This window comes from Lagopus muta, chromosome 6, assembly GCF_023343835.1.
Source record: "Lagopus muta isolate bLagMut1 chromosome 6, bLagMut1 primary, whole genome shotgun sequence".
NCBI lineage: Eukaryota > Metazoa > Chordata > Aves > Galliformes > Phasianidae > Lagopus > Lagopus muta.
This window is the reverse complement of record NC_064438.1, coordinates 33,731,104-33,746,414: the sequence shown is the minus strand read 5'-3', so window position 1 is coordinate 33,746,414 and position 15,311 is coordinate 33,731,104. Positions and strand designations below refer to the sequence as shown.

The following is a 15,311-nucleotide window of genomic DNA, read 5'->3' as shown; positions in this document are numbered from 1 at the left end:
GTCTTCTAAAGCGCAGAAAAGATATAAATCTATTTTCTGGATTAAGACTAAATTGTGGTTTAAATGAAAGGTATTATTTTCTTTTATTACCTAAAGAAATTCTCAGCAATCAAGTCATCTTTATGTGCAGAAAGTAACCGCAAATGAAAGAAAAATACAGTTCTAATTATCTGAAAACCCAACCTGCTGAAATGATGAGGTAAGGGTAAATTTTAAATTCTGAACATTTTCAGGTAACAAAAAAGTTATATGCAATTGTAGAACTCCCTGCAATAAATGCCCTTTCTTCTCTTTCTTCTCCTTGCCTACAAATCTTTCATTTTCTATTTTAACCCCACTCAGGCAGGTTGCTTGGTATCCTTTGCACCATTTCCTTTTTCTACCCCTCTCCCCTTCCCTGTAAAATAAGAGGTTCCCACATTACTGTCACAGTTTCATGCAGTAAAACCAAAGCAGCAGTAGTAACCAAGTCCAGTAAACAGTAAAAGATCAATGACAATACAGGCAAGAAATGTATTGAATTTCCTGTTTCAGTGTGCAGTCTCTCTCATCTCATTAAAACATTACAAGTATGAAAAGTTTCACAGAATTAAGGAACAGTGTCTATCAATTGCTTTATTGCTATTGTCTCAGTAATCCCTTGCAGGTGTTATCTGGGCCTGTAGTCCTTGCATTCATGCAGCAATCATTAATAATTTAGGTTAACCATAGTTTAATTTATTCAAATTATATTGTGCATCAAAATAAAACCACATAAAAGTATGGTAATACTAACTGTACTGGAACTAACCATCTGACAAGCTCAATTAGCATCACTTTAAATACCAGAGCAGAAAGTCAGCAGTCATTACAGAAATTTCTAGCTTCTGGATAAATTACTAGCTCAATTTAAAAATTGCCTGTAACCTTGTATACTTTCCATACAACCAGACATTTCTTAGATCATAAATAAGACTCTGACATCCCTACTTATTATCTGCCACTCTGCATGTCCACTACTTTGACGTGTTCCATAAGATTTGGTGAGAACTGCTGATGGATAGCTAGCAGCTTTTACCTCTTTTTTTGGGCTCTATCTATCTGCTCACAGAAAAAGTGTGACACCCATTCCTATAGGTCAAAATCATGCACAGATCACAACATACATATCTGGCTCTGCATGGCCAGTACTCTCATTCCTGGGATCTGGATTACGTATTGAACTGCCAAAAAGCATCAATGAAAATGACACGTAGGCCTGGACAGCAGCCACAAAAAAAAGAAAAAACAAAAAAAAATCAGTGTTAAGAAACCATATAACAGGTTCCTGATGTGTAACAAAACAAGGTTTGGTAAATTGGTTATGCTCGTATGTATTAATAAATGAACAGTACTTCAAGAACTTTAATAAAAAATACACTTAACTGAAATACAATACAGCTGGTCTTCAGTAACATACATATTTTACTAACGGAAAGAATTATTGATGCAATTTAAAAGCAAATTATCAAAATAAACAAAACAGACTAGCTCTATGTTGATTAACTATTCTCAGCTACATAGTGAAGATTATATAATCATTTCTAAAGAGGAAGCAATTCTATATGCAATCATAAAGTCTGACTATCAGACCTAGAAGTTTGAGATCCAGAAATCTGTAGAATTGTATTGCACTGACACTGAGGAGCCTGTTTAGTGCAACAGTGCTATGTAAGCAACAAAAAAAGTGGTCTTTGTAGAAAATGCTATATTCAGAAGTCATCTGGGAGGTAGCAATAAGAAATTTCTGAATAAAACATGAACTCTGCCTTCCTGTCCCAGCATTTTTCAAGTACAGTTAGATCAGTATGGAGCATATATAAAAAAAAAAAAAAAAAAAAAAGAAAAAAGAAACCAACAAAAAAATATCAAACCTCCTATATCAGCACGATATTTTCTCAAGCAAAAGAATCACAGTGTGTAGATGAGAGCTTTATACTGCAGTCTTCCAGATCCTATTTTGTCCTTCAGCTTTTAATGAACCATCATCTGGATGCAAGTCCGTATGTCAATGTATGGGAATTTTGAGTCACAGCCTGAACCACTGATTGATTACCTGAGGAAAGGACTGAGACGGGTGTGGAAACATCTCTGAAGGCGATTCACATGTGTGACCCCCTCCTAGATCCCATTTAAGGGCTGACTGCCAACAGGGAAAGATCTCTTTTTGGACATCCCTGTTCTGTAGAGTCTTTCCTATGAACCTAGATCTCTGGATACAGGTGAGCATTTCTTCCCTGGTTGTTTTTTTTCCCATTTTCATCATGATAATATTTCCATCTATAACACCCACTGTAACAGTCAAGAAAATGAACTGTAGGAAAAAAAAAAAATTGCATTGAAATGATAAATGAAAGCAGAAGGCCTACAGCGGTGTGGTCCAGGAACATGTAAGAGAAGGAAAGGCCAGGAAACAGAAGCACTGTAGTAGCAGAATGCAAAAATGAGAATCAGCCTCATTCAGCAACAAAAGTATCTTTGCACACTTCAACGTTTGATGTGCTATTGCAGATTGAGGAGGTAAACTATCAAAGATTAAAAAACAAACAAACAAACAAACCTGCTGTTATTTTCATGATGCCCTGAAGAACAAGCTGCTCCCCAGGCTTCTGCTTGATGGGGCAAGTAATTGGAAGTGGCATGAGGAAAACAGGGTTTATGGGCTCACTTTCTGCTTGGACAAATTGTGTCTTCCCTCTGAGGTAGAAGATGGACTCTTATAATAAGAGAAGAAGAAAGATGGCTGTCTCTGTAGCTTTGAATTCATGTGTACTGTCACAGGAAAAAAAAACCTGCCTGCCACTTTTAGATACTATTAAGTGCATAACAGAAGGCCAAAGGTCTTCCACTCTGATCTTGTGAAACAAAGAAGTTAAAACTGTACTGAGCCCCAAAGTCTTTAAGAAAAGAGTTTGAATATCAAAGCATTTAAAAAGATTTACCACTTCCTTTTCTTACTCATTCTAATAATTCTCACATTTAAAAACTTGAACGTTATTTCTTGTATCACTTTCCTTCTAGCTCCCATACACTGCTTTTTTTATACACCTTTCTCTGCTTTAGCCCTACTCTTTTTTTTTTTTTTCCTTGCCAAGATGTACTATATATAACAATTAAAACACATGCAGTGAATAATTATGTTAAAGAGCAGAAAGATATATGAATAATTCACTGGTCAAAAAGGGACAGTCACATCAAAAGTAGAGAAAAATAAAGGAGAGGATGATTCTTATTCCCAGTGGATAGAACAGAATTCTATCTATACAACATCAGATGCTGAAAGAAGAAAGTTTCAGAATGGGATGTAAGTGGAGGGTCAAGTGTACAATCTGAGAGTACATGAAAATCACTATCCTCCCTTCTTGCTATAATTATTCAGAATAATTGGAAGTAATATTACAACAGCTTGTAATTAACCCTATTAACAATACAATGCACATGTGCAGGAAAAGCAGTCCTTTCTCAAGAACTGCTGGAATCTTGTCCAACATGTGCTACAAACAGGTAAGGCTCTGTACCTTGGGGACAGCTGGGAAAGGTTCTCATAATTTGATTTTACAGTGACAATCCTCTGTTGACTGCTCTTTTCCTGTAAATAGCTAGACGCATAGGCTCTGAAGCCATGTGAGGCAAACTCTTTTTTTCCCTGAAATTTATGTCCTGCTTAGTCAATTGGTACACTCATAGTGAAATCTAAACACTCAGAGTTTTTTCTGAATCTCTCAGTATAAATGAGCTCCAGAACTGGAAAAGTTCTGTCTTCGCCTACTCTGATTACAAAGGTGCATTCTGCAGGGCAGATATGCCAGTGAAACAAGACAGAAACCTAGAACTTTTAAAAACCACTACTGTCTTTCCTTTTGAAGAAAACATTGCAACCATGTCTGCACAGAGTATATGAGCTGACATTGCTAGATCTCCAGAGATAACAAAGACATGGATGGATAATTCTCTGCACTGCTACTGTGTAATAATTTTCTGATACAAATTACAATACTGTTGCCTTGCCCTCTATGGCTGCTGTTAAGCACTTCTCAGTTATTTTGAGATGCAGAAGAGCTATAATACTGCACAGTAGCTAAGTACATGTGCAGCTTCCATTTTTTTCACTCTTTCCCTTGAAAGCCAATGCCATCATGTGACTCATGTTGTGAAAGGCTCAGTTAGGTGATCCTATAATTAAACATAGCAAGGTCAGGAGAAAGGAGGACTACTCAACACCTCTACTGCCATCAAAGCACATCTGTTTTTGCCACAGTGAACTGCAAGGAAGAAGCACTCTGATAGCAGCTGATGACACTCATGATACTTTACCACATTCAAAGACCACCTGTACAATTAACCAATGCTACAGGAAATTCTAATATGCTGCTTTCAACAGTGGACAAGTGTATATGCTCTGAAAAAGCTTACACATGCTATCTGATATGACTCTGGCCTTACCTTTGCATTTGAACTTCTGAGAGTCCTTCAGAGATGGCGTTTTGACCTTGTATGTTCTTCCTTTTGTGGGTGTGCATACAGATCTCATGCTTCTCCTGTGCTGATTCCTGTATAGGACAGCTGGCTGGATCACAGGACTGTGAGAAGCTTGTAGCAGTTGTCCTCAGCAGGTTTTGACATGGGAGTGTAAGTGTACATACTCCAAAACAAATGTCTAGTACACTGGAAACCATTAGGAAACAGCCCATCGTAATGGTAACTTGCACCAGCTGGAGTACAATGCTGTGCCATAACTGACATGTTCCTACAGAAATGCTGCTTGCAATGACAGCAGTGAGTATGGTTTACAACAGTAAAAGCAGCAGATGTGGTTGAAGATGATTATTATTCCTGATGTGATAAGAAAGTCAGCAGGGGGAACTAAGAATCATCTTAATCTACAGTGTTGTTGATTTCATTAGGTTTGGTATTCTGTAGAAGATACAGATGTGAAAAATGCAACAATGTTAGTCAGAAAACTTGCTTAAGAATAAATGGATTCAAAAATAGTGACAGCAAGGTGCTGCATGTGTGTGCAGAGCTCAGCTGGAAAATAATCTGACCACAGTAAAAACTCGTCCTTAAAAACCAGCTCCTCAAAATGAAATAGTACTGCAACTATACATTTGATTAGAAAATCAGTTTGTAAAGAAAAAAGTGGTAAATTCCATCAACCTCGATCACCTCCTCACATTCACTTGGCGTTGCCATCTTCAGGAGTGCAGTAAAGCTGCTTTAAGTATCTCTGCTACATAGAATATTTACAATTCTTGCTCCCACTGACTTAACAGATTTCCAAGTGGAGATTGTATTGTTTGTTTTTTTAAGTTTAAATATTGCCTGCCATCGGTGCTATTTCTACAGACGTGTGGGACTTGCACTGATTCTGAAACTTAGGAGGAATAGCTTGTCCTGGGCTGAGGCGGCCAGGAGCTCCTCAGCACCAATCGCAGCTGCTTATCGCGGCTACAGAGCAGGCTGTCCCTCGTTCCTCCTGCCCTGCACAGAGAACTCTGTGCTGCCTCCAAACCGGAGGTTCCTCAGGCTCTACCTACTCCTGCGGCCAGGAAAGGCTTTCCGTAGGAGGCACGAAGGCTGCTTAGACGGAGGCGGGCGGGGAAGGGGATGCTTTTCCCTCCTCAGCCCAGGTATCCGGGGGTCCCCGGCACACGTCATGAGAACACCCCCGTGGTCATGAAGTCGAGCTCAGTCCTGGCCGCGGCCGCCGTGTGGTAGAGAAACGGCGCGGCGCAGCACGGCCCAGCTGAGGGCGCGGCCCGTCCCGCCCCCGCGCCGCGCACAGCGCCAACAGCCGGAGCGGCGGCACCACCTCGGCGGCGCCGGGCCCTGCTCCCTCCTCGCGCCTCTCGTCTCTCGCCGCCTTTTCCTGTCTGCATCCTCTCCGGTCCTCCGCCCCTCTTTCCCCCCACCCTCCCCTCGCCATTTTCACCCGGGAGCAACTCGACCGGGACTTCCCTGAAACTTCGCAGAGAAACTCGCCCAGCGCCTCCGTGGCGGCCGCGAACTTTTCACCGCGGCGTCCGCGTCTTTGCCTCCTTCCCCGGCCCCGCGGCGCCCCGGCAGGCTGGTCCCGATGAGCGCTCCACCGCTGCTCCGCCCGCCTAGCCCGCTGCCTCCGCCCGGGGCTGCTGCTGCTGGTGGCGGCGTCGCTTTCCACCTCCAGATCGGGCTGAGCCGGGAGCCCGTGCTGTTGCTACAGGACTCTTCAGGGGACTTCAGCCTGGCCCACGTTCGGGAGATGGCTTGTTCCATCGTCGACCAGAAGGTGAGAAGTGGTTCCTCCCCCCCCCATCCCCGCTATCCCACGGCCGCTGTGGCGACGAACTTTTCTGTCCCGGCCTGCTGGCGGCTCTTCCCGATGCTAGAGCACCGAGTGCAACTTTCCGGCCCTCCTCCTCCTCCCCCGCCCGTCTGGCTCCTTCCCTTCCTCGGCTCCGCTTCTCAGGTTCCCCGGCTGAGGGCGGGATGCTCTCCCACCGCCTCTGCTCCGTTTGTTGGCCAGCGCTCGCTGCGCGAAGTGCCGCGTAGGAACCGGCCCCCGGGTCGCTGCGGATGCTCCCGGTGCTGTGGGAGGGGGAGGGGGGCGAAACCTGTCATCGCGGCGCCCGGGGCAGCTCTTGTCCCAGCCTCGGCCGGGAGAGGTAGAAACTTTCCACTGGAAAAAAAAAAAAAAAAAAAAAAAAAAAAAAAAAAAAGCAAACACCAACAAGGAAAGACCAGCATTCACAGCGGCGCAGCTCCCGTTCGATACCCGGGCAGGGCAGCCCAGCTCTCGCGTCCTGCCGCCGCCTAAGGCGGGGCCGGGGGCGCCGCTCGGGCCGGTGGCACGCGGCGGGGCTCGGGCAGCGCTCCAGCGCTGCTCTTCCGGCAGCCGGGTGGGGGTCTCCGATTGGGCTGGGGCCGAGGGCGAGCCCAGAGCTGGCAGGTGGCCCTGGAGCGGGAAGAGGCCGAGACTTAGAGGAGCAGCCGGGCTCGGCCTGGCTGCAGGTAGCAACGTGGAGCAGAATGCCGTCGGGCAGAGGGCTGTGGGAGTCGCGGAGCGCTCGGAGTTCCGCTCCGCCAGCGTCTGCGTGCCTCATCTGCTGCCAGACGCCGTTTCCTATTCTGAGTTGTATAAAATGTTGCACTATCGCAGTGCTTCTTGAGCGAGGGACCAGAGTAACTGTGTCATGATGATTGCAAGACATTACAACTAAATCAGCCAACCAAAACTTAGACATCCGGAATTGTTATAACGCAAAAAGTTGTGATTTTTTTCCTTTGTTTTTACTGAGGTAAAGTATTTTCCAGCAGCACGGTGTTTTATTTTTTTTTTTTTTTTTTTTTTTTTAAACTCACGGTTGTGCTTTATTTGTGTTTGTAAAGCCTGTCTTCTGAACTTTGCTGAAAGCAGAATTTCCCTTTTTTTTTGAAGAGCACCTAATGCAACGTTTTGAAAGAAGTGTTAAACACACAGCTTCGCTTCTAAATTCTGTGTCTTAAGAAGTGGCTGGTGACCTGCACTGCTAAACCAAACTGAAGAAAGACACAGCTGTTTTTTAACGTTGCCATATTGGCTATCAGGCTGAAATTTGTTGCGTGGTCACAGAGGTCAGACACAGCTTAACCAGTGCATAGTGCTTTGCCATTCACGTTACTATGCTTGCAGGAATGAAAACATGTTAAGATCGTTGCATGCATTGTTAATGTGTTTGTGCTTGAGGAAAGCACTAATTTCAGGGCATTATAATTAGATCTAGTGTAATCTTTCATACTTCCTAACAATTTCCTAACTTCTTAACAATGCAGTATTGTTTAAAGAAAGCCAAATGCTTTGGCTTTTCCTCCCAGAGTCAGGTTGAAGTCAGAACTGACATAACAATGTCAAACACTTTAATTTGTTGGACAGTACAAAAGAGAAAAGCATGTACCAATCTTCTTCACAACAATCCCAAGTGAGGAACTTTCTTCTCAGTACAATTTCTCATTGCCCTAGTCCCTGCTTTCTCAAGGCTGGCAAGAAGAATGTGGATAAAAGAAAGTGATAATGAGGAGGTAGAGATGTTTTCCATTTGTTTGTTTGGTGGTTTTTTAAATTGTTGTTTTACTCCTGGGATGGTGGCTTGCAGTTCCTGCTCTTTGCAGGTTAACTTGTATGTTATTTAGTCCTGAGAATTTTTGTTTTAAATCTGCAAGCATGTCTGTTGACATGAGTCCTGCCACTCACTGTTTCAGTGTCACAGGGGAACTGTTTGCATGTGCAGAGTTACTCTGCATCCTGGCAGAAACTTGTTTAAAAAATGGCCTGGAATCAGATAGCTCTGAGGTAACACCTCCTGTGTGCCAGAGATTGATGATGTTTTCTCTCCCTGAAGTGATCTAAAGTGCTACTTACTCACAACGTAATGTGAAAGATTCGATTGTTCACCGCCATTGTGCAGGAGGTGATGCTGTAACAAATACTTTAATGAAATAGCATGCTATTTCCAAGGTTCCTTGGGTCTGCATAGGAGGTGGGCAGTGTCTGCAATGTGACTGTTGTCCTAAGGCAATGGTTTGGTCTGAGCTGTATAAGCAGTATATCAGGATGAAAATTGTTATTATTATTTTTTTTCTTCAGCTTTCCTGTTAGGTCATTAATATCAACTCTGTCTCTGTGGTGATACTGTTAAATATTTAAATGTGCAACTTTATTTGTAGGATTGTGGCAGCTTCTCCTCAGTATCAGTCAGTCAGATGATCTGTTTACAGAGTGTCTCTCCCATGCTGATGTGGATGTACCTGAGTGAAGACATTTATGGCCTTTACTCTGCACAGATTTATTGGCTGAACTTAGTGCTCAGTGCACAGAACTTAGATTAAGTGGAACTGGGGTTCTCAGAGTGTGCAGCATGGAGCATATGTAGTCCTGAGTAGGATATGAATATTGAGGGTCTGTGTATGTATATGTGTACATGTGTATCTGTCTTTGTGTGTGCTTATGTATCTTTGTAAATGTGAAACCACAGTATTTAGTACATAAAACCACAACCAAGATATAACTAATATACATATGTATGCACAAATATAAACTTTTATACATAGCAAAACTTTTATATATAAACATGAATTTGCATATACTTACACTAGAGGACTTTAAATGGCACCTGAAGTGCAAAGGTTAGGTTTTCTACTTTTATTAGAGTATATTTTTACATAATTGATCTAATATATATGATGTAAAAAATGGCATGAGCAAAGAACGTTTTTCTTTTTCTTTTTCCCGTCGTCCATGAGAGGGATTCCTTCAGGAATATCATGCTGATATAGTTGTAAATGAATTTTCATAACAAATCTGAAGATGAAATGGTTTGTGCTAGTTTAGGACATAAGAATTAAATGTGTTTGAGTTTAAGAGCTATACTTAAGATGATTACATTTGGTTCCTCTGAGTCTGTTTCCTTGTCTTTCCTAGAACCGGAGGTGCTGAGGTGTGCTTCCATGGGATCTTCAACTGAATGGGAATTTTAGCATTTAAATTATGTGGTTGACAAGAAATGAGAATATACTGAAAAATATGTATCATGTTTGGCTTTTAGGCTGATCCCCTCATGAGATCAGCAGGAGAGTATTGTAAAATATAGTCTTTGTTTTCTGAATATAAATAATTTGAATTATTACCCTTTTTGAGTTAGTGGTTTACAATAGGATCACTTATCCAGGGCACAAGTATAGTGTAGAGCACTCTAAGTAGGAACACAGCATATTTGTAGTTGTTTGAAGTGGTCATGTTACCAAAGACTTTTTTGTTTTAACAGTTATTAAGTTATTATAAAAACTAATTTGCTTTTTGCTAGAAAAAGTATTAGTCCAAAGGAGGAAGTTCTATTTTCTGTTTGCTGAAGTTCTTTGCCACCTTTATTATCTCATATAATATACAACTAACTATCTCATATAATATAAAACTCAACATATACAATGTGTTGAGTTACTTATTGGCATTGCCAAGTTTTGGAAACTTTGATGTAAATATGTGGTAGAAAATTATTTGGCTTAAGAATATAGTTTTATAAAACAGCCCTTAGATCGACTGCTAAGATGAGATTTGGACCTGATCTTTGGCCATATCTTTGGCATATGAAGACAGAGAAGTTGCTAAGAGGAGTAAATGTGAACCCTGTGCCATCTTTTCTTGAGATCTGCATGGCTTATGTTCTGTGCACTGCAGTGAGGTAACCTCTGTAAGCTTGAGGCAGCTTGCATGTGAACACAGCTAGCCCTGCATAAGCATTATGCTTGTGTGCATTTTTTAGTTTCTCTTTAAAGAAAAGTAGAACAAACAAAATTTCATCCAAAACAGAAACAAAGTTTGGTCTGCATTGTCTCTGTGTGTTTCAGACTGATTTATAAAAGTAGTTGTGTAGATGGTTAATTCTGAAATTTCACAAATAAAACAAAAAAGAAAAGCCCCAAACCCAATCCCAGTAATAATAAAACAGAAAATGGACCATCTCAGGAATGAGGAAGGACAAAAGTAAAATTATAGTTCAAGTGGTGTACAACAAGTGAAGTATCGTACCCAGGTTTATCTCCATGTAAGATGTTCAGTGGTAAAGTAGCAGAGTTGCCACAAATCAAAGTGAGAGCTCTTTAGAAGTATTTATGTCCTTTATTTGTCCTCTGGAGTTGATCCAAGCACACTTAGGAACAGGTATGCTGTTTGTGCGCCTGGTCATCCTTGATAAGGGAAATCCAACTTATTCTTAAATAAATAAAACAAGAAGACCAAAATAAACCTAGTTTTTGTTTTTGTTTTTCTTCTCCTTTCAGGCCAGAATGTCTAGACCTGCGAGCTTAGTGAAGAAAGGAGTTTTTCTAAAGGTTGATTTGAAATTTGAAAATATGCTTAACTTTTTTCTGCAAGGGTTTTAAGCAGCCATGGAAAACATACAGATTTTGTTCATGTGGATGAAGTTGATTGTTTGCTTGTTTCCCCATAAAATCTACAAACCTGTGCAAAATAAACAAGAGCCTGGTAGTAAGAAAATTATTTCCTTTGGAGTGGGATGAGGACTCAGTAAATAGTATAGGAAGACTTTCTCCAGATAGACAGATAAACAGTGGAGGTTTTTTGTTTGTTTGTTTTTCTCTTGTGCTCTAGCCAAAACTCTTAAATGATCAATTCAACATGCAGATGTAGACATTTCATATACTTACTATGTATTTGTTCTTAATCACATCCTTCTTCTGTTCTGGAAAAGTACAAATGTGTGTCTGTGTGTTAAAGCTACATTCCCTAGGAGTCTTTACCTGGTGTACCCCATAACAAAATGTTTGACTTCTTGTGAATTCTCTGTACTGAACGCTTCCTTCTGCCTGTGTTGTGAAAGCGGAAAGTTGTTGTATTTCATTTTAGGAATGTGAGGTCCCTGGTCGTTATGCATGTAAATATATTTCAAAGTGAAAGTACATTTCTACTCTCACTCTTACAAACTCAAGAGACTTCTGATGTTTGCTGTTCAGTCTTTTATTGACATTATGTTTGTTATTCTCCACCCTGGAAACTCTTAAGTCAGTGTGCACAATGTTGGTTTGTAGATTATTTAAATTACCTTTGGAGAATGTGTGAGAGTAAGTCAGGAATAGGATAACTGATGAAAGGGAATCAGTCTGAATTTGTTAAAAGAAACTGGGATTTTTTTTTTTTTTAAAGAAATGCTGACTTTGTTATTTATCACGTCTGTGATGGATGAGGAAAGCTGGTGCAATGCTGCTGACTGATTTAGAGCATTTGAGAAATTCCTTGCTAAAGATTAAAGGCCATCAAATGAATTCTCATAGAATAAGAAGTAAGATGGAGCTTTAGATATAGGACTGGCTTGTAATCAAAGCAGCTGATGTTTTAATTTTTAAAAGAATTATAAAAGGAGCCTTGTGTTGCTGTTGTGAGACACATAATTTCCATAATGATTTTGAAAATGATGAGATGAATAAGCAGATGAGCTGCTTCTCTTACTGTTGGTGAGATGAAGCTCAATTGCTATAGAAAGAAACAGAACTTATCCCTGGCATTACAGCACATACTGAACAGAGGTTCATACTCTCTGTATGACATTCTTAGCGAGTGTGGAATGCTGAAGGTCCCCTGTCTATCTGATTCAGAGCTGGTGGGACAGTAACCATATGGATAATTTCTCAATGCCAAGAGCCTCTGGTGCCTCCTGTTGCCACTGTTGGTTTACTATTTGTGTACAAGTGGTCTGTGCTGGGTCTACGTATGGTACATATAGAATGTGCCGTGGTCATGTGTGGATTTGTATGCTTTGTCCATGGGTATTTTTCTATCATTTCTGAAAATTTCTCGAAAACATCCAAAGCTATTGTTCTTCTTGTCTAGATTTTTTTTTTTTCCTTTTTGGAGAAATCGGGCTGTGTAGTTACAATGTGTACTACATTGTGGTTACCTGCAAGGAAACAAGCAGACTTGAAGGCTGCATGCTGTTACTTTTTGTTTCTTTTTGTTACTTTTTTTTGTTTTTAATCAAAATAGTTTCATATAAAAACGAAACAAACTTCTGCTAAAAGTGCATTAGCTGATTTGTTTGTTTGTTTTAATGACTCTATGGTAGGGATTAATTTAAAGACATGGAATTTTTGAGATAGGACCATGTGAAATAAAAAATCACAGCTAGCAAGAGAGTTGAGCACAGACAGACCAGGAGTTGTTTATCTCAAGAAATATGTGATAAGTAGATGTGTTATCTGTGGTTTCTACAGTTACTTTTGTCCATATTCTAGACCATCCTTAACTTAACTTTGCTCTCTGCCTGACTTCTGGCAAGTTTGTTGACATTATGTAATGTGACTGGAGTTAAATAGATGCAATTAAGTATATAAATTAGAACTCTCTCCCAAGTGTTTATTATGTTTCTACCTCTGTATGGAAGTGTGTGTCGTAGCTTGGTCTATGCTCTAGAGGTAATAAATTAAACCTCATCATACTGGCTGTGTACAGGATTTAGTGGTAGCATTTGTCTTGTTTAGCTCTTGCTGCTGGGTTTCTCCTTCGAATTGTCTTTGGGTGCTATTATGTGCTTCTCAGATAATATAAACTTGTCCTTTTTGGGATGGACCTGAAATCTGCCTTACGATACATTCCAGTAAAATACTGGTTTTGTACTTCAATGTCATGCTTGAATGTCTCATGCATATAATAGATGTTCTGCTATAAAAGCTACCTCATTTTGTTATCATGCCTCATTTGCTCTAAAAGAATGTGGGCTATATGAGAATAAAAATAACTTTCCTTTTCTGTGGAATGCCTTTCACCTCATCTTTGGGTGTGATTTGCTTTCCCGTAAGTTCACTGTACTTTACAGCTTTGTGTGAGAAAACTTTGGATGCTGATCTTCCCCATGCTTGATGATGGTCCGCAGGATCAGCACAGATGCCCCGTGTGTCAATGCTCTGCCTGGACATCACCTCCGTTTACATTCTTCTAGCTTCTGTAGTCCCTCTGAATGTGCAGGATTTTGGAAACTAAAATAAATTTGTTTTACAGGCTTTCAACTCTCTACTTCCTTGTACAAGACTTTCAATACTGCTGAGGGTTCTTCCTTTTTGGATCTTTCCTTTTAAATATTCCTATCCACACAGCAATCTAAAATTATGCCAGACTTGATGCAGCTCAAAAAAATCCTGTGTGTAAGATTGAAGTAACTTGTGTCATTCTTTAAACTTCTTAAATTTAAAACTTGAAGTATGTACTTCAAATCAGCTACTTCATGAAGCACGTTATTGCTTTTAAATCTTCCTTTTTATCTGCTGGAACAAAATGCAAAGGTTAGAGAGGTAGTGTGGTGTATTACATGATAATGATAATCCAGAAGTAATAAACATCGTACAGTGATATATACATACACAAAGATAGTGATTTGTGTGTGTGTGTGCATATGTACATATTTACTTTCTCTTCTTCCGTGCATTTGTGGCTTCTTATTGCTTGTTCCCTGTAATTCTGTGTTCTTTTTTTTTGGCTGAGGAAAAGATGATCAAGATGTAAGCTTCCACTTACTGCACAATGATAAAGTGGTACTGTGATGAAGTCTCATAGAGCTTGATAGCCAGATAGGCATAGGGAGCAAACAATGGCTATGCTGCAGTCAGGATCAGCTCAGGAACTGCAATGATATTAAAGCTAGAGAATGGTAGATTATTTTGATTAGTATCTTTTTTTTTTTCTTCTCCTTTTTTAATTTTTGAAGTAAGAAATGTGAACATATGACATCTAATCTAGTTCCTGGCTGTTCCTAAAGCTTTTATTTGTGATTGGCATAAAAATATTTTTCCAGTGCATCTTTAAGCATGAGGGACATGAATTGAAAGTACAAACCATGACCAAAGTCTAAGTATAAACTTTTATTTTGTATATTTTAAGGGAATCATATCTGAACATGTTCCATGTAGTCTGAAAGCAAAAAACACACACAAAAAAGTAACATTGAGATTTATTTTATGTTAGAAATAGTTTTTAGCATCTTGTCAACTGCAAAAGCGCAGAGAAGATAGCAGCTACTGGGAGCAATGTTTTGGCTCTAAGACAATTTCTCTAAAAGATACTCGCTCTTACATACAGCAGTTTCAGTGATTATATATAAAGGGTAATTTATGACTTAAACTTCTTAAATGGTGGCTTTGATTGGTGGGATGGCAGTTCATGAGGATGAAGGAAATCCCACTGGTAAGGAGAACAGCATGGGTTGTTGACATTGTTTCCAGTCTGGTAAAATCAAACAACCTGGAAAATAAATATTTGTGCTCTACACCTAGAAACATATGTCTAGTCTGCCATTAACCTGTGTTTATTTTCATGCTTTTTGTTTTCATGCCATCTTTACTTGATCCAGAGAATGGCACAGATTCAGACCTATAAACTAATGCCAGTGTTGTGACTTTCAATTTTTAATCTGGTTGATTGGTCATTGCATGTACAACTTCTCTTCTTTCTTCTATTTGAATTTTATTTGAAAGCTATTACACTATCTAGTGGGCTCTGTGTGTTCTTGATGGAAGCTGCATAAACCCTATAGGGGTAGTTACAAAGGTAATAGAGCTAAACTCTTCTACGTGTTGTAAGTAGTCCTGCTGTGAGAAGTCAGGCTTGGTGACTCCTGAGGTTTTAGATGTTTCTGTGGTTTGGAGAATGTGTCATTCACCATTATCAATAATTAAACTTGCATTTAAATTAAAGCAGTAGCATTCCCCTGCCACAGCTTAAGATACAGCTAATTTTATTCAGGAGTTGACATGGTTGTATATGGCTTTTATCAGTC

At 40.1% G+C, this 15,311-nt stretch overlaps 1 protein-coding gene and 1 long non-coding RNA gene across 5 annotated transcripts in view; one reads left to right on the top strand and one right to left on the bottom strand.

Annotated features, from left to right (window-relative positions):
* LOC125695048 (uncharacterized) overlaps nt 1-5,735 on the bottom strand; it is a 201,511-nt gene extending 195,776 nt beyond the window's left edge. The window contains exon 1 of the long non-coding RNA XR_007377789.1: nt 4,462-5,735. This is a non-coding gene — a long non-coding RNA (uncharacterized LOC125695048). The remainder of the gene's footprint in view (nt 1-4,461) is intronic.
* Nucleotides 5,736-5,817: 82 nt separating this feature from the next.
* PRKD1 (protein kinase D1) overlaps nt 5,818-15,311 on the top strand; it is a 110,325-nt gene continuing 100,831 nt past the window's right edge. For all 4 annotated transcript variants that reach the window (XM_048947762.1, XM_048947761.1, XM_048947760.1 and 1 more), the window contains exon 1: nt 5,818-6,286. In XM_048947762.1, the coding sequence (XP_048803719.1) occupies nt 6,095-6,286 (192 nt within the window). In that variant the 5' untranslated portion in view covers nt 5,818-6,094. The remainder of the gene's footprint in view (nt 6,287-15,311) is intronic.